The 27372-nt window shown below is 43.1% G+C and overlaps 1 protein-coding gene and 1 non-coding gene across 2 annotated transcripts in view; both read left to right on the top strand.

Moving 5' to 3' along the window:
• Positions 1-27372, top strand: part of Ube4A (Ubiquitination factor E4A) — a 200247-nt gene that overhangs the window by 65283 nt on the left and 107592 nt on the right. The window contains exon 7 of the mRNA XM_080280834.1: positions 14419-14607. Within this exon, the coding sequence (XP_080136960.1) occupies positions 14419-14607 (189 nt within the window). The remainder of the gene's footprint in view (positions 1-14418; positions 14608-27372) is intronic.
• LOC145410871 (5S ribosomal RNA) lies at positions 16394-16512 on the top strand. The gene has a single exon (XR_013899323.1). It is a non-coding gene; the product is annotated as a 5S ribosomal RNA (ribosomal RNA).

The raw sequence follows: 27372 nt of genomic DNA on the forward strand, positions 1-27372 counted from the left end.
CTTTGCCTTCCTTTCATTCAGTTCACCACCCACCCTTCTCATCACTCGCCATGTATACCTGTGGATCATTTTGTGCCTGAAGAGGGTATTGGCTGTCACCAAACCCCTCCCGGCACATGTCTAGTAACGCACTGCCATTCTCATCTATCCCAGCAGGCACACCTCACTCGCCAACTACTCCATCCACCTTCACATTCCCTGCTTTACCATTCATATCACCGATCCAAAACACTCTCTCATTCCTTCCAAACTTTTCCATGCACACTTCCACATTTGTCCAGAACTCTTCTCTCACTCTGCTTGCACGATCTTGCGTTGGCACATACACGCACACAATCGCCCACATTTATGAAGAGAGAACCTGTATTTTTTACACAGGAAAAATCATCAGAGAAATTACCAATATGCCGGGAATCGAACCCGGGACTCTCAGGTGAGAGCCAGGCAGCATACCACTACACCACGACCAGGTAAAAGTTAACTCACGTTGTCACAATCTTGTAACCAACGTCCCTCCGCCCCCACTGGGGGCATGAAGAGGATGAGTTAACCCCCTGGCACTCGGGCAAGTAGATGCTTTTAATCTATCCCAAACACTTACGGCAAGTCAGAATGAAGAGAGAACCTGTATTTTTTACACAGGAAAAATCATCAGAGAAATTACCAATATGCCGGGAATCGAACCCGGGACTCTCAGGTGAGAGCCAGGCAGCATACCACTACACCACTACACCACGACCAGGCCCACAGTGGGGGGCGGAGGACGTTGGTTACAAGATTGTGACAACGTGAGTTAACTTTTACCTGGTCGTGGTGTAGTGGTATGCTGCCTGGCTCTCACCTGAGAGTCCCGGGTTCGATTCCCGGCATATTGGTAATTTCTCTGATGATTTTTCCTGTGTAAAAAATACAGGTTCTCTCTTCATTCTGACTTGCCGTAAGTGTTTGGGATAGATTAAAAGCATCTACTTGCCCGAGTGCCAGGGGGTTAACTCATCCTCTTCAGGCCCACAGTGGGGGCTGAGGGACGTTGGTTACAAGATTGTGACAACGTGAGTTAACTTTTACCTGGTCGTGGTGTAGTGGTATGCTGCCTGGCTCTCACCTGAGAGTCCCGGGTTCGATTCCCGGCATATTGGTAATTTCTCTGATGATTTTTCCTGTGTAAAAAATACAGGTTCTCTCTTCATTCTGACTTGCCGTAAGTGTTTGGGATAGATTAAAAGCATCTACTTGCCCGAGTGCCAGGGGGTTAACTCATCCTCTTCAGGCCCACAGTGGGGGCGGAGGGACGTTGGTTACAAGATTGTGACAACGTGAGTTAACTTTTACCTGGTCGTGGTGTAGTGGTATGCTGCCTGGCTCTCACCTGAGAGTCCCGGGTTCGATTCCCGGCATATTGGTAATTTCTCTGATGCCCACATTTATATTCCAACTTTCAATCTTACCCATACAGTCCTTGACCCAACTGATGTACTTCTTCTTATGTACTTCTTCCATCTTTTACTCACAACAATACACACTCCTTCTTTTGCCCTCTCATTCTCACCTACTCCTGCACATATACCCCATCCATACTCCCATTCTCTCACACTCTCTTCTCTCCATTTAGTTTCAGTTACTCCACATACATCCACTTTCGCATCCTCAAGCACCTGGACAATCTCTCTCTCTTTCACCTCATCATTTGCACCCCTTACATTCCATGTTGCGATCTGTACCACGTCCTTTGTCTGGTCCTTGGTCATCATCTTTTGGTCAGTCCTTGTCCGAGGCTTCTTGTTCGTCTTTTTAGTTAGTTGTTTTCCGCAAAGGGGCACTAACCCTCCGCCAACCCTTTTAGTCAGCTCGTACGACAAGCAGGGATACTGGAGGAGTATTCTTGAAAAATCCCCCAACCCTTAGGGGGTATTTACCCCCTGGGGGTAGGGGGATTTTTCAAGAATAACATTTTATCACAATTGTTAACTGAATTAATTTTTAAAGCAGTATTCCCCAGACTACAACTGATTGTTCCCTGTCATCTCCTGGTAGTGTAGTCACACCTGTGTGGGACACACCTAGCATCAATCCTCTAGGTCTTAAGTTAAGCAGCAGTATTTTTAGACTCAGGTCATCCTTTTTTGCGTGCCACTTCCTGCTGCAGGTGACCATAAGTTAAGCCGCGGGTAAAAATTCAGGTCATCCTTTGTTGTGTGCCACTCCCTGCTGCAGGTGACCATAAGTTAAGCTGCAGGTAAAATTTCAGGTCATCCTTTGTTGTGTGCCACTCCCTGCTGCAGGTGACCATAAGTTAAGCCGCAGGTAAAAATTCAGGTCATCCTTTGTTCTGTGTGCCACTCCCTGCTGCGGGTGTGCATAAAAGACCTCAACTCTTAACGTTTCTGTCTCACTCTGTCTGAAGATGTAACACGAAAGTACTCACTGTCGCTTCTTTCATTTCTCCTGTGGTTATTTTGCATATGTATATATATATATATACAGTATATATATATATATATATATATATATATATACACTGTATATAAGTAATCCCTCTACTATCCGACGTAATAGAGCCAAAGGCATGTCCGGGAAGTTGTCCTGTCTGGATAGTGGGCCTCAGTCTCCTGGACTTGTACTAACCCAGCCTAACTTTGAAAGCCACCTAAATAACTCCCTACTGGACATGCATAGCACCTATTTAAACCTATTTAAGACCCTGTTCATGCTAAAAATGGACATAAAGCATGAAATAAATGAGAAGAAACCATAGAATGAAGAATTAGAAGTGACTGTACCTGAGGCAGGGTACTTACAGCACATCTGTGGCCGCCTTCTTTAAGGCTTTGGCAGTGTGAAAATGCTCTTGAAGCATGTACAGTAATCCAGTGTTGTGCTGCACTTACAGTAATTCTTTGCACTGTGAGTTATAATTGTTTAACACTGAACATTGTTAATTGCACCACGCCAGTTTTAACCACCAGTTTGCACTCCACAGTTAATCCTTCACACTTTAAATTCTAATTTTTTAACATTGCACAACACTGTAAATTCCCGTGTGGTCTAGTGGCGAGGTATTGCAATTTATTCACTGTTTATTCACAAAAAACAAGCAAGTGTGGCATCCATTGCGATAATCATCTACTCACGATCGAAGTTAGGCAGTAACTGTTGGTGAGGGGGAAGCAGGGTTGCCAGTTTGCAGCTCGGCCGCATTACCAAACTCCTCAATTTTCATTACCAAATTTAACTTTTCATTACCAAATTCGTAAGGCTAGCATTTATTCTTCACTAATTATATATATATAAATAAGTGGAAATACATGTAATCACTCGCCTTATAATTAACAGCATATTGATTATTTTCATGCTATGTAGGCTAGCAGATTACTCAGAGAGAGCAGACAATCCACCATCTCCATCCTGTGCATCCTCATACATGTAAAAAACCCGTTTGATAATGCATTATTCTGATTCATTACCAAACGAATTTTTCATAACCAAATTGGCCTACATTTGGAAATGAAAAATATCAAATGGCAACCCTGACAGGGGAGGGGGGAGGGGGGATGAAGGAAGGGGTGAAGTGGCCGTGGTGTAAACAGCTGTTCGGCACCGCGCGTCTATTTCAAATTACGGATGGGAAAAAATTCAGATTTTTGGGGGGATTTTTTTCTTTTTTTGGCCATTTTTGGGTTCTGATGGTCCAGGCCCACAATGTCCGGTAAGTGGGGTGTCCAGAAAGTGGGCATCTGGATAGTAAGGGGATTACTGTATATACAGTAAATCCTCGTTTTTCGCGGCATTGAAAACCGCGTGCAAAATGCGAAATGTCAAAGTGTGAAGTTAAGAATCACTCATCAGAGAAATTACCAATATGCCGGGAATCGAACCCGGGACTCTCAGGTGAGAGCCAGGCAGCATACCACTACACCACGACCAGGTAAAAGTTAACTCACGTTGTCACAATCTTGTAACCAACGTCCCTCCGCCCCCACTGTGGGCATCAAGAGGATGAGTTAACCCCCTGGCACTCGGGCAAGTAGATGCTTTTAATCTATCCCAAACACTTACGGCAAGTTAGAATGAAGAGAGAACCTGTACTTTTTACACAGGAAAAATCATCAGAGAAATTACCAATATGCCGGGAATCGAACCCGGGACTCTCAGGTGAGAGCCAGGCAGCATACCACTACACCACAGTGGGGGCGGAGGGACGTTGGTTACAAGATTGTGACAACGTGAGTTAACTTTTACCTGGTCGTGGTGTAGTGGTATGCTGCCTGGCTCTCACCTGAGAGTCCCGGGTTCGATTCCCGGCATATTGGTAATTTCTCTGATGATTTTTCCTGTGTAAAAAGTACAGGTTCTCTCTAAGAATCACTGGGAAAAATAGAGGAGCGTTCCGGTGGGACCTGTACCTACCCATTCAGAAAGTACTATAACACCAAACAGGCACTACCCAAATTTAAATGAAGAATATTTACTAGTGCTAAAACAGCATAACACAATAAACATGTACCTGAAAAGACATTAAAACTGTTATAAAGAGCTGCCACACCAAAAATCCATACCAGAAATAAAGTGGAGACTGGCTTGAGTGGCAAGTGAAGGTGTGTTGAGGGTGGATGGTCTAGTTCCCTATGTCACTAACCAAGGAAAAAGTGCCACTTTTCAAAAGATTATTTAATTTTTGACATCAGAGTCAGATAACTAAACCCCGGTCATTTTTTGTGCCCTCTTTGTCACTAAAAGGAAGGGAGAAATTATAACAACAATATTTTACTCACTGCTACGAGGAAGAGAGGCTGTAATGTAGTCAAATAGAATAAAAAATTGGTGGGCAGAGTCTACCATCTCTGTATTGGGATGGTTATTATTCTTTCCTTCCTTAACATGTTACCCACGTGTTGAACCACTTCTGTACCCTTTGATGTCTTCTTTCCTAGTGTTTTAGTACACTGATGGTACAATTATCAATAAGTTGTTTTCGATTTTTCACGTTTTTCACCTTCACGAATATTGACTGGGCAGATTTTTTGTTGTTGCTTCTACAATAGAAAACATATTGAAGAGGATAATGATATAAAATTAGAGAAATGACTATTTGCTTAAAGAATATATATTATACTTCCATTAGTGACTATTATATTTCATTTAAATGTCAAACAATACTATTAATTGCACAAAAACATTGAAAAACAACCCCATGTTGCAAAACTAGGGCTATGAGATGCATATACACTTTTCTTGAAAAAACAAACAAACAAACAAACAAAGAGCACATTTACTAATGATAAATATTTGTGATTTTTACTGGAAGAAAAAGTGGAGTAACCACTCTTGTTTTGCACAGTTCTACATTTACTTTGTTAGGAAACAACAACAGCAAAAAGATATGTGCCGGATGGTTTGGTTATTAGAAATTTTTTATAATTATAATTAATTATAATCAGTAATAAATTATGGTACTTATGATTATCCCTAGCTGGATATTGCCAATTACTATTACAGCATTCAACGTACCCAGCTGTCATGATGCATGGTTGTAAGAAACACTGCCTTCAGCGATGCAAAAAATCTTTAGAAGGCTGGTGAAGAGATTAGGAGGAGGAAAAAGGAAGAAGATACAATAATAAAACGAGGTAATGTTGGACCTTTGCTTGGATTTCCTTCAACTACCTAAATAGCCAAGTGCCATCTGGAATTTCATGACAGAGAATGGAATGGTAACAAAACAAAGAGAACAGAAGCACCAGGTAAGGGTGAGTGGAGACTGCGCCACCTGGGCCAAAGTAGTACACTACCTCAGTGATCCACCAGTGGTGTATGATGCGATACAAGAAGAAAATATCAGGATATCACATGTTGGGCCACCAGTGACGCACTACTTTTATGAAGGCATATCCCTCACTGGTACTCAGTAAAGCAACATAAATCCTTTCACTGTGATAGCTCCATGCAGACTGGTGGGAGAGAGTTCTGAAGTGAAACGTGGCCTGGGACAGAACTCATATTGCGCAAACACGGTTAACGTGTTAGATATCAACAAGCTTTATTTTACATCTGTTTCAGGTATTTGTCCATCAAAACAAAAATAAATACTGTAGTGTTACAAGAAACATGTAATGATTCTTTGTTAAGAAGTAGTAGCACGACACGGCTGAAGATCGTACGTTACGATCACAAACAATAACAAACTCACGTGTGTCTGCTGCCCAGCTGGACTTGCTGTGTATTCACGACACAGCTGAGTACGTTACGATCATAAACAATAACAAACTCACGTTTGTCTACTGCCCTGCTGGACCTGCTGTATAAAGATCATGGAAAACTGTTGCTTAGAAAAATGGACAGTGCCTAGACTGAGCATCGGAACACATTGTCTGGTGAACGTTGGCTGCTGGCTGGGAGCATCGAATTGTGGGGAAATTCACGAATTGTGAGACCTCTCAGAAACTTTTTTCATGCGTGAATAATGAGGCGTTGAAGTAAAATGCGTCCAAATACGAGGACGTACTGTGTATATATACAGTAATCACTCCAATATGCGACGTAATAGAGCCATTAGTAGGTCCAGTTATTGGTTTTGTCCGGATATTGGGCCCCAGCTTATGGACTTGTACTTATGGACCCTAACTCAGAGAAACACCTATACAACTCCCTCTGGACATGCATAGCACCTATTTAAGACCCAAATCACACCAATAAGGCACATAAATTACTGAAATAAATGCAAAAGAAACATAAAATGAGGGTTTAGAAGTATGTTCATACATTAATAAACATTCTGGTACTTATGGACCCTAACCTAGCCTAACTCAGAAAAACACATTCCTACTGCACATGCAAAGCTACTAACACCCTATTCACACCAATAAAGGACATTAAAGAGTGAAATGAGGTAAGTATAGTATGGAAAAAAGTACAGTATGAAACATTCTGGTAAGTATAGTATGGAAAAAAGTACAGTATGAAACATTCTGGCTACTTACAGCAAGTCCCTGGCCACCTCGATGAATAACCGCCTCCTCTCGGACTCTGACAGTAAGAACGATTTCCTGAAGCACTTGCAGTACACTCTTCCTGAAGTCTTGCACTGAACTTAGTCAATAACACACAGAAGTCCGTTCTCTTCACAGTGTTCACTTTTGTCCAAATAATGCTCCATTGTAACTTAGTGTTGCACTTTAACTCTTCCCATTTTTTTTCCATTTTCAAAAGCCAAAACAAAGAAGTCTATTTACGTTAAATTTATTTTCCCTTGAGTCTTTTCTCTCAACTTGAAAACCTTAACACAACACACCGTTTTTTTCACTGCACAACACTCAAAATTCCCGTGTGGTCTAGTGGAGAAGTTCTTGCTGTTTATTCACTGTCAGAGTCCGAGAGTATCACTGGCAGGCGACCTAGGGGTGCATCGCTGGGTCGTGGTGATGGCGTACCCACTGCAGAGGACTCTGAAGAAAGCCGCAAACTCACGTCTAACGGTGACTCCACCGTGGCTGATGTGCTGGGCTGTGGCTTGGAGCACGAGGGCCTGTCTTGGGGAGGCAACGGAGTGGAACCAGGGCTGGGCACAGCGGGGGTCACGGGCCTGAAAAAACTGTCAATCGTTGACTGATGCAAGGAACGACGATTCTGACGTTTGATGATGCACTGCCTGAAAGCACAGACTTCCTCCACGAGTCCCAAGGGCCCCATCTCCCTGTCGGAGTCCGGGTGTTCCAGGTAGTCTAGGACGAACTCTAGATGTTCCCGGAGTGCACTCAGCATGGGGATGGCTGGAGTAGTGTCCTGCTGAGAGGAGTCCGCATCATCGTTGCCTTCGTCGTCGGAATCTTCAAGTTCGGTACTGACACCAGCAACCGAAGACGCGATCTCGATATCAGACAACGTCTGATACCCAGGATCGCCCTCGTCGTCGTCCAACCACTCACGAACATCGTCCACATCAACAACGTCGCCGTGCGTACGTAGCCGTGCATGGAAGTCATCCACGTCAGACCCTAGAAAATCGTACTCCACATCCGTTCCGAGAAGCAGACGAGACCAACCATTTTCAAGAGTTTTCACAGGGACTTCCTTCCATGCACTAGCCCAGTTGTACAGCGCAGACTTGATGTTGTAGCGGCGAAGGTTTTCCAAAGTCCGCTTGCCTCGAGTGTCCCGTCCTTCCCTGCGCTCGTCCTCGTCCTCGAGAACAACCATCACCTCGTCCAGGAACTTCCGACGGTATAGGCGCTTTGTTGCCACGATCACTCCTTGGTCCATGGGTTGAATGAGAGCAGTCGTATTAGGTGGCAGAAACATGCACCTAAAACGGCCATTCTCAGCAACCAAGTCCTTGTCGCACAGGTGGGCAGGTGCATTGTCGAGCAGAAGGAGAGCCTTTACCTGGTCACAAGGGATTCCCAGCATCTTCGTCTGGTAATGGATGACTTCCTTGACGAAGTGACAGTGAAACCAGTCTTTGAAAATCACAGCTGTGAACCATGCTTTCAAAGAATGGTACCAGACGACAGGAAGGACATCCATCACCCCACGAAGGCACCGAGGCTGCTTTGTACGGCCAACAACAACGGGCTTAAGCCGGTGCATGCCGTTAGCACTGGCACAACACAAAGCAGATATCCATTCCTTGGAAAGCTTGTGGCCAGGTACACGCTTCTCCGTCTCGTCGGCTAGAGTGTTCGTTGGCAGCGAGCGATAGAATAGGCCAGTTTCGTCTGCGTTATAGACTTGACCGAGAGTGAGGCCCTCCCTGTCGATCAAGCCTTTCACCTTGTGCCGAAACTCGTCAACTCCATCCTCGTTAGCGTCCAATGCTTCGCCATGTGCTTTACGGTTAGTAAGGCCATGTCGCAACTTGAACGCGAAGAGCCAACCCTCGGATGCCTTGAAGTCTAGGGCGTCGTGAAGCCTTGCGAACTTCTCAGCAGCAGCCTTCAGCTCCGTTCCACGTACCATCACACCAGCTGCACGTTGTTGTCGATACCAAATCAACGTGGATCTGTCGATTTCTGCAAACTTGGGGGTAATCATAACCTTCCTTTCCACGTTGCGTTTGCTTCTCGACGAGAAGTCAGCCGTGTACTGCATGAGTTTGTCTCGGGAACGTTTGATATCGAACAAAGTCGACCGGGCCAGGTTGTACTCGCGGAGAATGCGGGAAGAAGACCAACCCGCATCAACTTTCTCCAATATCTCCCTCTTCTTTTCCAGAGTCAACACCCCTCTCTTCCTTTTCTCAGGTGGCGGGGCCATCATCACACACACTAAGAGGAGGCCCGAGAGCAGCAGGAGGCCCTGCAGCAGGTAGGGCACCACCACAAAAGCGAGCACGTGGGCAGCCATTGCGAAGAGCGTAGGTCCAATCGCGGTGAGAGACAGGCGGGAAGTGGGGAGGATGCAGCGGCGCTCTATCGGACGTCAGAGGAATGACGCACCAAAACAATGCTCTCCCACGGCACGCGCGGCAAGTTCAAATTACGGACGGGAAAAAATTGTTTTTTTTTTTCTTTTTTAAATTTTTGGGGGTTTTCGGACCATTTTGGGAATGTTGGATCCCAGGACGATAAGGTCCGGGTAGTGGGGATGTTCGGTTATTGGGCGTCCAGATATTAGAGTGATTACTGTATACAGTATGTATATATGGGTGCTACCCAAAAGTTCCCAAAATTTGAAAGCAAGTTGGAAACTGCTGGTTGTATGGTATGTGGATGCTAGGTGGCAGTGCATCCAGCCTTTGGTAGTGTCCAGTGGTGTTATGCAGGGTGGATTCATTCACTGCATGTGTTTTTTTTTTTTTTATCATCATGTTTGGGCGCGTTTGCCAATTTTGTGATCTCAAAAATGGAGGATGTGAATGAGCAATGTTGTGTGCATCAGGTTTTGTGTGAAACTCAGGAAGAATCTGCAGAAATTCATAAAATGTTAAAACAAGCATTTGGTGACAGTGATTTGGGGATTATATGAACTTACAACTGGTTTAAGTGTTTTAAAAATGGATGAACGTCAACAGATGACGATGCACATTCTGGTTTCAACTCCTGACAATGTGGCCAAAGTTCATGTAACTTCCCTTGAAGAATGCAGGAGGACAAGCCATGATGTTTGAGACATTGTTAACCTGTTGTATGGAACTTGCCAAAGCATTTTGTATGGTGACCTTGACATGAGACAAATTGCTGCCGAGTTTGTCTTGAGGCTCCTGACTGATGAGCAAAATCAGAATCACATGAAGGTCTGCATGGAGCTCAAGGCAATGGCCAGAAATGACCCTGACATCCTCTCAAGTGTTATTACAGGTGATGAAAGCTACTGATGCATTCTTCCCGAGTTTCACACAAAACTTGATGCACACTTGTTGCCCGTTCACATCCTCCATTTATTGAGATCACAAAATTCACAGACTAACCCAAACATAACGGAAAAAAACACACAAATGCAGTGAAAGCATCTACCCTGTTCAACACCACTTGACACACTAACAAACAAGGGGTGGGTGACTGCCACTTGTCATCCACACACCATATGACAGGCGATTTCTTCCCTGCTTTTAAATTTTGAGAATTTTGAGATAGCACCTCACGTGTGTGTGTGTGTGTGTGTGTGTGTGTGTGTGTGTGTGTGTGTGTGTGTATTTGTTTTGTTTTGTTTTGTTTCATTTATAAAGGCTCCAACATGCTTGCATTCATTGGCCTTGGTCATCTAATGGCAGATATCCATGCTTCTTGATCTCTGGCAACCTCCCTATTTAGTCCCTTATCCCTGAGATCACACTCTGTGATCTAAGTCCACGTCTTTTTCGGTCTTCCTCTTGCAGCCCTAGTCCCAGCATTAACACTTCTCACTTTCTGCACCCAGTTGTCATCCCCCATCCTCTCCACATGCCCAAACCATCTCAGTCTACCTCTCCTCATCACGACACCATCACACTCCAGTCCCATTCTTACTCTTAACTCTTCCATCCTAAACCTAGCCCCCCCAGGCCTTGCATTGAAGGTTGCACTGCACATCCACCTAGTCATTGTCATTTCTGTACATTTGAGCCTGTGGATATCCTCTTCCTTTACTGCTGAGGTCTCACCTCCATACTGCATCACATTCCTAACACATGCCGCAGACAAAGATCCCTTATCGCGGAGGGAGAACCCTCTCAATGTCAGGAGAAGCAACAGCTCCCCGAACTTCTTCCAACTGTTCATCATTGTAGCCACAGAGCAAGCTCCAGCCTCACCCCCAGCACATAACATGTCCCGTGGGAAAAATATCTCTTCCACACACTCGAGAGAGTTGTCAGCAAGATCATTCCTTTCATGCCTGACAATCTCCAAGTGCTCTCCTGGACACACAGCACACCTGAAATTAGCATTATTGCACAGTTTACCTCTAATACCACCACATTCTCTCTCTCTCTCTCTCTCTCTCTCTCTCTCTAATGCTAAGAAGAAGGAACCAAAGGCTAGAAGCCCACACCCACTTGTCATAAATAGTGGACAAGATGGAATTGCTTCCCACACCCTTGTTGCAAACCATATGTGGCCATCTTCCCTCTATGACAATACCGCCACCGGCCCTAGTCACGTGAGAGGGCTTCAGGCATCATATTAAACAGTAAGGGGCTCAAGACTAACCCTTGATGTATCCCATCATTCATGGAAACTCATCGTTCAAATATCCATTCACTCACTCGGTTGCAAGCACTCATATACATAGCCATAACCACTCTAACCAGCCACTCCTTGATCCTAAGCTTTCTCATTGCCCACTTCACCAACTCCATAGGGATTCTGCCAAAGGCCTTCTCCAGATCAACAAAGACAAAGTGCAGATCACTCTTCTTTCTGTATATTTTTCATAAATCTGTCAGACAATGAATATAGCATCAGTTGTCCAATTGCCTGACATAAACCCAAATTATATCATCAGTATTCACTGTTTCCCTAATCATACCTTCTAGAACTCTCTCTGTTACCATTAATATCTTGTCCAGAAGTTTTATGCCTCTATAATTTCCTCTTCCCAGGGCATCACCCTTCCCCTTGTATACAGTTACAATTACACTCTTCAGTCAGTCGTCTTGGACAACACACTCATGTATAATCGGATTTGTCAGATCAGTAACAAAACCCACCCCTATATCTCCTGAGGCCTTCAGCATTTCAGCAGTCAACCCAGACACACCTACTACCTTCCCCAACTGCATCCTGCCTATTGCCCTGCTCACTGTAGCAGCATCAATCAAAAGCCAAGGGCCAAACACTGAATCCACTGACTCCAAATTTTCCCTGTGCCAGTCAAGTTCCGCATCCAGCAACCAGTTGTAATGCTCTCTGTAGGCATCTGTAATATCCTTACTGTTCACCAGTACTTTTCCTTCATCATTCTTCACACAGTGCCCACCTATGATATCCCAATTTTTCCTTGTCATCTGATTCACCACCTTAACGATAATTTTTTTCCTTTCAACGCTATTTAGATTATCCGGTAAGTCTCTGCTACTCAGATTTTTCCCTGTGTACGTCTTTTCTAGCCGTACCCTTGGCAGTCAAGTATTCCTCTATGTTACCACCTCATTGTTACCACCTGACACTGCTCAGACAGGCATGTTATAGAAGGAAATTCTGTTGCCTGGATGTGGTTCTGTTATGGCAATCCTCTGTCTAGGGGTTCCCAGCGGGGAGCAGGGTGTCAGAGATGATGATGATAGTGGATATAGACTCGACAGGCCATTCCCTGAAGCCCAAAATTCTCCTACTTGTCACACACCTTCACATATCATTAGTTCAGCATTAACATCCGCCATCCATATTGAGTATTTACCACGGTTATCTCATTCAGGACTGGTGTAACAGTATTTTTGTATAATGGCATCTCAGTGGGTCTTGTGAGAGATCAGTAATGACTGATTGAAGAAAATTCAGATCACCAGTACATTCCCTGCCAAAGCTGGGATCAATTTTTTTTCCTTTCAAACAAGTGGCCACATTTCCATCCACTTGACTACCATCTCCCTACAGTATATGCTTCCTGCTCCCGTACGTTTGTAAATGGGGTACCAACAACAAGAAGGCACTCTTACTGATAAACCCTGAGATTAATTCACTGTCCTTCATAAGGCAGCATTTCTAGTTGGCTCTGGAGATTTGTAGGACCATTACCTCAGCAATTTACCTTGCATATCACACCTTTGTACTCCCCCTTGTATGTTCCTAATACAACTTTGTGTTCATATTAAACAGATCATCATAGCATATTAAGGGAAAGTAAATTTGAAGATGGAAAATTTTTTCTCTTAAGGAAGAAACATTGCAAAGTCTCATGCCAGCGATTCAGAATACAGGTAGTCCTCGTTGTATATTAAGGAAGTTTTTAAAAATTTCAGTTTTTTTTTTTATTTTTATACAGCTGGTATTGTAAGATGGGGAAAAGTGGCAGATCAGCTTTATAGGTAGCAATGGAAGTTCAGGAGGCAATTTTTCTATAATTTACTAACATCATACCAGCAAAAAGTGCCAACACTAGAGAGGCAACATTTGCATGATTTTCATAAAGTTTGCTCCTAGTATGGTATCCCCCTTTAAGCTATCCACATGATCATTTTTCTCTCCAGCATGTAGAACAGGCTTCAGGGCACATTTGAATTAAACTAGCCTCATACTGTAGTTGTATTTAAAACCAAATAGAATGTGTATTGTGACTGGGATGGTTATTATGGCATCTAATGGTTCTCTGCCCATCATTTTACACTGTATGGTGTATAAAATCATTTAAAAAACATTGAATGTCCAAGACAGCTGTTTTAAAATATAGTACTAGTGCCATGTACAGTTGTGGCCAGGTTTTCCTTCCCACCCTGGTATCTTTAACCTGTAACTAAGGCACCATCACACACAATCTCGGAACTTAATGCCGACATAATATGACTGCACAGCATCTGCTAGCAGCCAGTACTGCATACATTTATGGTATGTGTACAACAGTGTCATACCTACAGGCTTGATATAGCAGGGTGGGGAGGAATACCTGGCTGCAACTGTACATACATACAGTAATAAGTTTCAGTTCAGTCTGCCCCAGCATACAACCAAATAAAATGTGTAGTGACTGGGATGGTTATATGGGCATCTGATGGTTCTCTGCCCATCATTTTACACTCTATGGACAATAAAATAATTTTAAAAAGAGTGAATGTCCAAGACAGCTGTTTCAAGATGTAGTACCAGTGCCATGTACATACATACTGTAATAAGTTTCAGGTCAGTCTGACTCAACATACAGTCATAAGGGTGTGGCAGTAAGTATAGGAAAGGAAAATGGGAACTCCAAGGAGAAACAGAATAACAGAAACATTTCTCTGTGAGCAGTATAGAAAGGCAACATATAATAAAGACATACTGTATGACCAGTGATGTTTACTTCTCCTGGCAGGTCGACCCGACCTATTGTACTGCTCCACGTGACAGCAGTATTGGAGCATATACAGGTGATCTAGGAAAGCAGACCCCACTGGTACCCCGGCCTGAGGACTTCACCCCACCGTCGTCTGCTTCACTACAGTACTCTTTCACCACATCCTGCTTCTTCCTCACTCACAGAGCACTTCACCTTGGGGTTCAGGTCAGTCTTCCAGTTGCAGAATTCACAATCCAGTTAACACATAGGCACCTATGACACTACCCGAATAGATTCATCTGGTGTTAACTGCACTAGAGTACTAGAGTTGCCCTGACCATGATTAGGTTAATGATGATAGTATTAACACATTTAGTATTAACACATTTAGCTAAATAAAATCATCTGGCATAAGCTGAATTAGAATAGCAGACTTGTCCCAAGCATGAGGCAGTTAATCTAAGGTTCAACTTAAGCAAAATAAAGTTGTTGGGCAGCAGAGGGGGATAATGTGAGCAATATAACAGTAAGGTTCGGGATATACAGTGGAATCCCCTAAATCGCAGTCTTGTGAGACAGGGCACTTGCCATGATTTGAGAATTCTACTAGTAAGAAATAACTAATCCTATGGGGAAAGTTACTTATGAGTCTGTCATTTTGGAAAAGTTGCCCCCCTCACCCCCAAACCTATATCAAACAGGTCACCAGTGAAAACTAACAATCTGGAAAAGAAATTAGTAAAGTATATTGAATGGAAATGAACAGTATTGTAAGATTCTTACCAGACTCTGACTGATGACATTGCTTGAATGGACAGGGGAGGGGGGAGGGGTTCCCAGGCTTGAGGCAGCCTATGGCCTCCCACTCCTCCTCATCAAGCTTCCTCAGGAACCCCTCAGAGTCCAATGTGGAGGCAATGGAAGTGATGTTGTTGTCGCCTGCTGCTGCCTCCATATCGTCATAAGAGTTGTATATTCAGTGAGCTTAGTTCTTTACCAAACGTGCTTGGCATTTCCATATTTTCTATTGAAGTGAGGCTTTCACAGGTCATTTATTATTCCTCGATTACCACAGCTACTGGACATTTTTATAAACTTACCTCTGGAAGCTATGAATGAGGATTTAGAATGCACAAAATACTGATGCATCCAGTCAGAGCGGTGGTTGGTAAATAACGTGACCAGTTGGAGAGATCATTGGTAAATACTGCCGATGGTGAACTGCCCCTTCCTTGAAAACCCCAAAATATAGATATATTTTGTTTTTTTCCACTCACTTCTTGCAGTCACAGTTCAAAAGTTAACTATCTGTGTTGCATATTTACCAAAATTGCTTGATCATAAGTTTGTTATTATATACCTGGAATTGCCATCTGCATTAAGTAAAGAATTACACTTCACTTAATTCTTTACCAAATGGGCACGGCCTTACTATATTTTCTGTTGAAATGAGTCATTCATAGGTTACTTGTTATTATACCTGGATTACCACAGCTACTGGACATTAATATAAACCTACCTCTGGAAGCTATAAATGAGAATTTAGAATGCGTGATACTCTGACGCATCCAATTGGAGCGGTGGTTGGTAAACACTGTGGCCAATTGGAGAGATTGTCCTCACTGAGTCCGTAATGGTGGGCAACCTTGGCTTTCTTCTCACTGCTTTCAGTCCTCTTTATTACATCAAACTTGTGGGTGTAAGTTAACATTGGCTTCTTCCCCCTCCTCAAAGAAATTGTAGGCTTAGGAGGGTTATGATCAGCCATGGTAACATTGGCCAGGTGGAGGAAGCACAGGGGGGAAGAAATCTTCTTGTACACCACACTGAAACCACACACTGTCAACAGAGAGGATACAGTGCACTGAGCCTGGCTGGCCCCAGGGCTCAGACATGCATGCCCTTCATACTTAGTGTGAGAGGGAAGTGGTGCTGTGATTGGCTTAAAGTAAGGGTTGGGGAACTTTTTAGGGTATTACCCCATAATTTATTTGAGTAAAATTAAATTACCTCCAACGGCCATGCCACGTTGAGTACACCGCTTCCCGTCCGATCAGCGAAGTTAAGCAACGTTGGGTCTGGTTAGTACTTGGATGGGTGACCGCCTGGGAACACCAGATGCTGTTGGCATCCCTACGTGTCAAGTGGGGTTGGTGGAGGATTAGTGCCCCTCCCTGTAAAACAATTAACTCTAAGCCCTTGACCACCCCGTTTGGGATACATGGCGTCTGGCAATGGATGGATGGGACCTCCAAACTTAAAAAAAAAAAAAAAAAAAAAAAAAAAAAAAAAGTTAGTCACGTCTGTTTACACACCTGTCAATAGTATGGTGCCTAAGCAGCAGATATCGTGATAAATGATACGTGGTTTTCCATCTTGTTCAATAACATCATTTCTGTGAGAAATCAGTAATATACTGCACACATTACCTGTCATACCGCGTGCATTACCCCCCAGATTTTTAGATTTACCTCATTTTGGAATAATTTACCCCTGTTTGCTGACCCCTGGCTTAGAGTGAGTGCAGTGCTTGACTATGATGGTTTTAGTAATTACCCCCCCTGGGGGTAGGGGGGTTTGTCAAGAATACTCCCCCAGTATCCCTGCTTGTCGTAAAAGGCGACTAAAAGGGTTGGCGGAGGGTTAGTGCCCCTTCCCGGAAAACAACTAACTAAAAAAACAAACAATAAGCCTCGGACAAGGACTGACCAAACGTTGACGACCAAGGACCGGACAAAGGACATTGCAATTGGAACGTGGAATGTAAGGGGAGCAAATGATGAGGTGAAAGAGAGAGAGATTGTCCAGGTGCTTGAGGATGCGAAAGTGGATGTATGTGGAATAACTGAAACAAAATGGAGAGGAGAAAGTGTGAGAGAATGGGAGTATGGACGTGGTATATGTGCAGGAGTAGGTGAGAATGAGAGGGCAAAGGAAGGAGTATGTATAGTTGTGAGTAAAAGATGGAAGAGGAGCATAAGACAGTATGGATCAGTTGGATCAAGGATTGTGTGGGTAAAGTTGAAAGTTGGAATACAAATGTGGGCGATTGTGTGTCTGTATGCGCCAACGCAAGATCGTGCTAGAAGAGTGAGAGAAGAGTTCTGGACAAATGTAGAAGTGTGCATGGAAAAGTTTGGAAGGAATGATAGAGTGTTTTTGATTGGTGATATGAATGGTAAAGTTGGGAATGTGAAGGTGGATGGAATAGTTGGTGAGTGGGGTGTGCCTGCTGAAATGGATGAGAATGGGAGTGCATTAGTGGACATTTGTGCTGGGAGAGGGTTGGTGATAGCCAGTACCCTCTTCAGGCATAAAATGATCCACAGGTATACATGGCGAGTGATGAGAAGGGTGGGTGGTGAATTGAGTGAAAGGAAGGCAATGATTGATTATGTGTGTGTGGATGAAAGGATGCGAAGATGTATATTGGATGCAAGAGTTTATAGAGGTTGGGGGAGTGGACTTTCTGACCACTACTTGGTGGTGGCCAGAGTTAAAGTTCAAGTAAGATGGAGGAATAGAAGAAGGGAAAGACGAGAGGAAGGAGTAGTTGCAAGGAGAGTGGAAAGGTTACAAGAGGATGAGAAAAAGGCAGAGTATAAGAGAGAAGTGGAGGAACGATTGGGCAAATATGAGTTGGAGCAGATGGGGGACGTGGAAGGTGTGTGTAGAATATTTACAGAAGAAATATGTGCAGCATGTGATGTGGTGTGTGGAAGGAAGAGAAGACGGAGGGGGGTGCAAGGAACAGCGTGGTGGACTGAAGAGGTGAAACGGGCTGTGGCACAAAAGAAGAAAGCATACAATGAATGGATGAGAAACAGGGGCGTGGAAGAAGTTGAGAGGCGGAAGAGAGAGTTATATGTAGAAAGAAAGAGAGAGGTGAAAAGATTAGTAAGAGAGAGTAAGAAGAGAGTGGATGAGGAATTTGGAAGGAATTTGAGTGTAAAGTGGAGGGACTGTAAGAAAATGTTCTGGAAAGAGGTGAAAAGAGTAAGACAGGGTGGAAGTGAAGTTAGCAGGGGAGTGAAAGATAAAAATTGTAGATTACTAGTGGAGAAGGGAGAAAAAGTGAGCAGATGGAGAGAACACTTTAAGGAATTGTTGAACGTGGAGGATGGAAGTAATGCGAGTATAAGTGGCTGGGGAATGGCTGGAAGAAGGAGGGAGGTGAGAAGACAGGAAGAAATCAGTAGGATAGAAGTTGTGGAAGCAATGAAGAAAGTTAAATCAGGGAAAGCCCCAGGAATTGATGGAGTGTATGGTGAAATGCTGAAGCATGGGGGAGAGATAGTAGTAGAATGGATGTGGAAGATGTGCAGATTGGCCTGGGAGGAAGGTAGAGTCCCGGAGGACTGGAAGTCAGGTATAATTATTCCCTTGTACAAAGGAAAAGGGGAAAAAGAAGTGTGTGGTAATCATAGGGGCATTTGTCTTCTTAGTATAATAGGAAAAGTGTATGGTAGGATACTTATTGACAGAGTTAGAGAAAGAACAGAGAAATTAGTTGGAGAAGAACAGGGAGGCTTTAGGAAGGGAAGAGGTTGTGTAGATCAGATATTCATTCTCAGATCTTTAGTGGAAAAGTTTCTAGAGAAGGGAAAGAAGTTGTATGCGGCTTTCATGGATTTGGAGAAAGCATATGACAGGGTGGATAGACTAGGATTGTGGAAAGTGTTAAGAATATATGGAATAGATGGGAAGTTGTTGAATGCTGTGAAGAGTATGTACGATGGTGCGAAGGCTGCAGTGCGTGTGGATGGTGAACTAAGTAAATTTTTCTCTTTGAAAGTTGGGTTGAAACAGGGATGTGTCATGTCTCCATGGTTGTTCAATCTGTACATGGATGGGGTAATAAAAGAGGTACAAGGTAGGGTAGTGGATGTTGGAGTGGCCCTGGTGAGAGAGGATAGTGTTTGGAAACTCCCTGTACTGTTGTTTGCAGATGATACCGTGTTGTTGAGTGAAGACGAAGGGGAGCTGCAAGGCTTGGTGGATGAGTTTGAGAGAGTGTGTAAGAAACGAAATCTAAAGGTGAATGTAGGGAAGAGTAAAGTGATGGTCTTTGAGAGAGGTGAAGTCAGTGAATGTACAGCGAGGTTGGATGGTGAGGAATTGGAAAATGTGAGTATGTTTAAGTACTTGGGTAGTGTGATGAGTAAGGATGGAGGTTTGGAGGGTGAAGTGCTTGAAAGGGTACAGCAGGGAAGAAAGGTTGCTGGTTCTTTGAAAGCAGTGATAAGAAACAGGGAAGTGAGCATGGAAGTGAAAAAGTTACTACATGACAGTATTGTGATACCAACTCTAACGTACGGAAGTGAAGCTTGGACGTTGTTGGAAGGACACAAGTCAAGAGTGAGAGCAGTGGAAATGAGTTATTTAAGAGGAGCCTGTGGAGTCACATGGAGAGACAGGCTGACGAATGAGGATATAAAGGAGCGTTGTGGTGTTGATGTGGATGTGATAGGAAGCGTTATGAGGAACACACTGAGGTGGTTTGGCCATGTGGAGAGGATGGAGGGTCAGAGACTGACGAAGAGAGTGTATGTGAGTGAGGTGGAGGGGGAAAGAGGGAGGGGGAGGCCGAGGATGAGATGGAGAGATGGGGTGGAGAGGTATATGAGAGAGGGGGGTGTGAGTTGGGAGCAGGGGAGTGAAATGGCGGGGGACAGGGCGACTTGGAGGCGATTTGTTTGTGGCCACCCCAAACGTCTGGCAATAGATAGATAGATAGACAACGATTTGTTAATGGCCAGCTGGATGTGCTGGCATGTATTACATGAGGCGTTGGAAAAGCTTCACTTATGAGGCTGCAGTCATGAATTATGTATAAGATATATATAAGTCTGGAAAAAATCAAGCTTAGTAAACTGTACCCCCGAGTGACAATGTTCACCCCACCTATAGCTAAAACACATTAATCAAAGTCTAAAAACAGTTTATAACTCAACCTAAGCACATAATTTTAGTCTAAAATATCATCAAAATCAGTGAGAAAAATCAAAACCCATCGTTAAACCGGGGTTTGGCCATCGTTAGGCAGGGTATGGTGCAGTTTCTACCCCCATCATTAAGCCGGCGTATCACATCTAGAGATATCATATATTGAGGTATATGAGAGAGGGGGGTGTGAGTTGGGAGCAGGGGAGTGAAATGGCGGGGGACAGGACGACTTGGAGGCGATTTGTTTGTGGCCACCCCAAACGGGATTGAGGCGTCTGGCAATAGATAGATAGATAGATAGATAGAGGTATCAGGGGAGTGAAATGGCGGGGGACAGGGCGACTTGGAGGCGATTTGTTTGTGGCCACCCCAAACGAGATTGAGGCATCTGGCAATAGATAGATAGATAGATAGATAGAGGTATCAATATATATATATATATATATATATATATATATTTACAGTAATCCCTATACTATCCGGATGCCCACTATCCGGACTCCCCACTTACCGGACATTGTGGGCCTGGACCTTCAGAACCCAAAAATGGCCAAAAAAAAAAGAAAAAAATCCCCCCAAAATCAGAATTTTTTCCCACCCGTAATTTGAAATTGCCGCGCGGTGCCAAACAGGCCAGCTGTGTTCACACATGGCCCCTTCACCCCTTCCTTCCTCCCCCTCAGGTTTGCCATTTGGTATTTTTCACCACCAAATGTGGGCCAATGGTTATGAAAAATTCGTTTGGTAATGAATCAGAATAATGCATTACCAAGCGGATTTTTCACATGTATGAGAATACACAGGATGGAGATGGTGGATTGTCTGCTCTCTCTGATTAATCTGCTAGCCTACATAGCGTGAAAATAATCAACATGCTGTTAATTATAAGGAGAGTGATTAATATTCCACTTGTATATATAATTAATGAAGAATAAATGCTTGCTTTACGAATTTGGTAATGAAAAGTTAAATTTGGTAATGAAAATTGAGGAGTTTGGTAATGTGACCGAGTTCTGAGCTGGCAACCTTGCTTCCCCCTCACCAGCAGTTACTGCCTAACTGCGATCATGAATAGATGCTTATTGCAATGGATGCTGCATGTGCTCATTTTTGTGAATAAACAGTGAATAAACTGTAATACCTCGCCACTAGGCCGCACGGGTATTTACAGTGTTGTGCAGTGTTAAGAAATTAAAATTTAGAGTGCAAAGGATTAACTGTGGAGAGCAAACTGATGGTTGAAACTGGCATTGTGCAATTAACAGAATGTGCAATGTTAAACAGTTATAACTCACAATGCAAAGAATTACTGTAAGTGCAGCACAACACTGGATTACTGTATGTGCTTCAAGAGCATTTTCACCACTGCCAAAGCCTTAGAGAAGGCGGCCACAGACGTGCTGTAAGTACCCTGTAAGTTACACTGCTAAATATTTTCCATAACCACTTCTGATTCCTCATTCTCTGGTTTCATTTCATTTATTTCATGCTTTATGTCCATTATTGGTGTGAATAAGATCTTAAATAGGTTTAAATAGGTGCTATGCATGTCCAGTAGGGAGTTATTTAGGTGGCATTCAAAGTTAGGCTGGGTTAGGGTCTTTACGTACAAGTCCAGGAGGCTGGGGCACACTATCCGGACGGGACCACTTTCCGGGACATGCCTTTCGCTCTATTACGTCGGATAGTGGAGGGATTACTGTATATACAGTAATCCCTGTACTTTCCGGACGCCCACTTTCCAGACTCCCCACTTACTAGACATTGTGGGCCTGGACCTTTGGAACCCAAAAATGGCCAAAAAAAAAGAAAAAAAATCCAAATTTTTTCCCACTCGTAATTTGAAATTGTGTAGATCAGATATTCATTCTTAGATCTTTAGTGGAAAAGTTTATAGAGAAGGGAAAGAAGTTGTATGTGGCTTTCATGGATTTGGAGAAAGCATATGACAGGGTGGATAGACAAGGATTGTGGAAAGTATTAAGAATATTTGGAGTAGATGGGAAGTTGTTGAATGCTGTGAAGAGTATGTATGATGGTGCTAAGGCTGCAGTGCATGTGGATGGTGAACTGAGTGAATTTTTCTCTTTGAAGGTTGGGTTGAAACAGGGATGTGTCATGTCTCCATGGTTGTTCAATCTGTACATGGATGGGGTAATAAAAGAGGTACCGTACAAGGTAGGATAGTGGATGTTGGAGTGGCCCTGGTGAGAGAGGGTAATGTTTGGAAACTCCCTGTACTGTTGTTTGCTGATGATACTGTGTTGTTGAGTGAAGACGAAGGGGAGCTGCAAGGCTTGGTGGATGAGTTTGGGAGAGTGTGTAAGAAACGGAATCTAAAGGTGAATGTAGGGAAGAGTAAAGTGATGGTCTTTGAGAGAGGTGAAGTCAGTGAATGTACAGCGAGGTTGGATGGTGAGGAATTGGAAAATGTGAGTATGTTTAAGTACTTGGGTAGTGTGATGAGTAAGGATGGAGGTTTGGAGGGTGAAGTACTTGAAAGGGTACAGCATGGAAGAAAGGTTGCTGGTTCCTTGAAAGCAGTGATAAGAAACAGGGAAGTGAGCATGGAAGTGAAAAAGTTACCACATGACAGTATTGTGATACCAACTCTAACGTATGGAAGTTAGCTTGGACATTGTTGGAAGGGCACAAGTCAAGAGTGAGAGCAGTGGAAATGAGTTATTTAAGAGGAGCCTGTGGAGTCACATGGAGAGACAGGCTGACAAATGAGGATATAAAGGAGCGTTGTGGTGTGGATGTGGATGTGATAGGAAGCATTAGGAGGAATACTCTGAGATGTTTTGGCCATGTGGAGAGGATGGAGGGTGAAAGACTGATGAAGAGAGTGTATGTGAGTGAGGTGGAGGGGGGGGAGAGGGAGGGGGAAGCCGAGGATGAGATGGAGGGATGGGGTGGAGAGAGATATGAGAGAGGGGGGTGTGAGTTGGGAGCAGGGCAGTGCAATGGCGGAGGACAGGGCGACGCGGAGGCAATGTGTTTGTGGCCACCCCGAACGGGATTGAGGCGTCTGGCAATAGATAGATAGATAGATAGAATTTGAAATTGCTATGTGCCGCACGTCGCCAAGCAGCTGTTTACATCACGGCTTCTTTACCCCTTCCTTCCTCCCCCCTCCCCAGTACGGTTGCCATTTGGTATTTTTCATTACGAAATGTGGGCCAATTTGGTACTGAAAAGTTCGTTTGGTAGTGAATCAGCATGATCCATTACCAAACAGATTTTTCACACGTATGAAGATATGCCGTAGAGAATGGAGACACATGTATGGAACACTGTTTCCTCTCCGTACACATCCTTCAGCATAGCAAGAGTTTCTGCAGGAGTTTTTCCCATGTTAGCCAAGAACCTGATGTTAATCCTTTGCTCAAGGCTCATTCTGTGACAGAGGGCACTTGACAGGAGCTACAAAACCACCTGTGAAAAGAATGATAATAGGTTAATTGAAGTGCTTCTTTTCTCATACAGTGCTGAGATGTTGGGCAATACTGTGATATACTTCATTACTGTGTGGCTGAAGAATTGTGTCATTAGCAGCCAAAGTCTCGTTTCTTTTTTTGTCACACCTCGTGTATATATATATATATATATATATACTGTATATATATATATATATATATATATATATATACTGTATATATATCATCATCAGCCATTACAAGTCCACTGCAGAACAAAGGCCTTCCCCAACCTTCTCCACGAATTCCTTGACTGAGCCAATCTTTGCCACGTTTTCCCTGCAGATTTCTTTGTCTCATCTCTCCACCTCCTGTCTGGCCTTTTTCTGCTACGCTTACATTCTCTTGGTGTCCAGTCAGTCAACCTCTTGCTCCATCGATTATCCCTTATTCTTGCTACATGGCCTGCTCACCACCATTTCTGTTCTTTTATAACTTCTATAATATCTTTGACTTTAGTCTGCTCTCTCACCCAAGTTGAACTTTTCCTGTCTCTTACAGATATTCCCAACATTGACCTTTTCATTGCTCTCTGAGAACGAATTAATTTATTTTCCATCGATTTTGTCAGTTTCCAAGTCTCACAACCATACGTCATAGCTGGAATTATACATTTGTTATATACTTTTTGTTTCATACAAACTGGCAAGTTACTTTTCATAATGTCCCTATGTTTACCGAAAGCTTTCCATCCAATTGTAATGCGTCTTTTTATTTCGCTGTCATTATCTTTCGTTAATTTTAGTATTTGTCCCGGGTAATTGTATTCCTCGACATCTTCAAGAATTTCTCCACTTATTCTGATGACGCTCTTTGGTGTTTGAGGATTAAACATTACTTTAGTTTTACTCCGGTTCATCTTTAGCCCTGCTTTGAGACTTTCTCTGTTCAGGTCATTTAACATTTCTTGCAGTGTCTCTGCTCTGTCTGAGATTAGGACAGTGTGCAAATCTTAAATGGTTTAGCTTTTCTCCATCAATGTTCACTCCTTTGTTTTCCCAGTCTAGCTTTCTGAAAATACTTTCTAGGCGTGCTGTAAATAACTTTGGTGAAATTGTATCTCCCTGATGTACTCCCTTCTCAGTCTTAATTTTCTCTGAGTCCTTATGTAATTTAACTGTAGCAGTTCCCTCTTTATATATGTTTTTGAGCAGTTTTACAATGTTCTCATTCACTCCTTGTTCTCTGTCTATCTATCTATTGCCAGACGCCACAATTCCTTGTTCTCACAATGAATTTATAATTGCTACGTGTTCCACTGAGTTGAAAGCCTTTTCGTAATCAACAAAACCTAAGCACAGTGGTTTATTATATTCTGTAGTTTTCTCAGTTAGCTGATTCATTGTGTGTAGATGATCAGTAGTCGAGTACCCGATTTGGAATCCTGCCTGTTCCCGAGGTTGGTTTTCCTCCAGATTTGTAGCCATTCTGTTTGTAAGGACTTTAATGAAGAGTTTGTAAATGACTGATAGCAAGCCAATGGGTCGATAGTTACTAAGGTCTTTTGAGTCACCTTTTTATAAAGTAGAATAACTATTACATTACACCATGTTTTGGGAATTTTCTTCTGTTTTATACATTGGGTAAATAAGTGAGCAAACCTATTTTGTACCTCTGCTCCTGCATCCAACAGTAAATCTGCTACTATTCCATCTTCTCCCGGAGCCTTCCCTCTTTTCATATTTTTAAGAGAAATATTTACTGCTTGTGGTGTTACTTAAAGTACTTCACTTGTGTCAACTGAAAAGTTAGCTGTTGGTACTACTGTCTTTGATGCATACAGTTCTTTGTAAAATTCTTCAACCCTCTTCATCATCTTATCTCTGCATTTAATGGCTTCACTGTTTTTTTCTTTTAGTGATGTAATTTGTTGCTTTCCGAGTGCCATTTTACTTCGGACCTGTTTCGGACATTTTCCTTTTTTAATGGTTTCTTTGATTTGATCCATGTTTCCCTTTCTTTTTTCTTCTCTGTCTTTTGTTGATAAGCTTATTTAATTCCACTCGTTCTATTTCATCTTTCTTTGTTTTTACTTACATTTCCTTTCTTTGTTTCATAAGCTCAAGTGTCTTTTCTGAATACTTCTTGGCTTTGGTTGTATTAGGTTTTCCTACTACCTCCGCTGATTCTTTTAACACTTTTGTTATTCTGTCATTCAGCTCATCAATGTCACATTCAGCATTATTGAGAGCCTGAATTCTGTTCCTTATTTTCAACTGAAAGGCTGCTTTGTTTTTGTTTACTTTTATTGGGCATATCTTTTTATCTTTAATCATCTTCTTTCTTTCACTTTTGAAATTGAATCTTGCTGTGCAACCCATCATTCTATGGTCACTTCCAATATTTACTTTGTTGATAACTGTGACATTTGTGATTGTGTTATTCTTATTTGCTATAAGGAAGTCAATTTCATTCTTTGTTTCTCCATTTGGGCTTCTCCAGGTCCACTTTTTCCCTGTTCTTTTGTGAAAGAATGTGTTCATTATTCTCATGTTAAACATTTCTGTAAAGTTTACCAGCATTTCTCCTCTTTCGTTCCTTTCTCCCACTCCAAATTTTCCCGCACATGCTTCTCCATTTTTTTATTTTCCAACTTTCGCATTGAAGTCTCCCATGAGTATAGTATAGGTGGTCTTTTCCTCTTCCATAATCTGAGAGGTGTCACTGGACCCAGATTCAAATTCCCGCTGGGGCAGGGAACAGTTTAAGGATTTGAATTTCATTACGGCAGACTTTACCGATCTACCAGAAGACCCGCTGACACGTCGTAAAAATATCCCCGCTAATACCAATACACCAGTCCTGCATGAGACAGCCCTAGCATGTATTCAATATGGATGGTGGGGTGTTAGCGCCGAAGTGGTGACATGTAGAGGTGAACGATATGTAGGAGGACTGCTGGGCCTTGGGAGCAGGTTGAGAACCCTATGCCCAGAGTCAAGCACATAAAAATATTTATACATACAGTGCTCGTCAGAAGTATCGAGCGCCCTGCGTCCCTCCTACGAAACAAACCTTTCAACATTGAAAAAACATATAAATAATGCATTTTATTTACCTTTAATGCTTGGTAGGGTATCCTTTATGCCTCTTCACGGACCTGCGACGTCGTGGAAGTGAAAGGGCGAGGTTCCTGAGGTGCTGGAGTGGTATTTTGTCCCAGGAGTCACGAATGGCTGCTTCCAGCTTAGGCAGAGAGCTCACGTCCTTCCCTTGGAGATTCTTCTTTACGAGGTACCAGAGGTTTTCTATTGGGTTGAGGTCTGGGCTATTGCCTGGCCAGTCTTTCATGAATGATACCTCGCAGTCACGAAGCCAATTGGTGACCAATTTGGCTTTATGAGCAGGTGCACCGTCCTGCTGAAACACTGGTGCACCTGTGAGCTCGAAGGACTCAGGTAAATGATCAAAAAGAAGCTCCAGATAAACGTCTTGATTCTGCAGTTCTTGGGAAGCACAACAAGCTTCCCCAAACCTTTACCAGAGAATCAAGCCCATACCATAAGTGAATCAGGGTGTTTAACTACTCTCCATGTAACGGGGGTCAAGCGGGTCACTACCTTTG

This window comes from Coenobita brevimanus, chromosome 86 (assembly GCF_032717465.1).
Source record: "Coenobita brevimanus isolate Jiangsu-jjx chromosome 86, ASM3271746v2, whole genome shotgun sequence".
Taxonomy (NCBI): domain Eukaryota; kingdom Metazoa; phylum Arthropoda; class Malacostraca; order Decapoda; family Coenobitidae; genus Coenobita; species Coenobita brevimanus.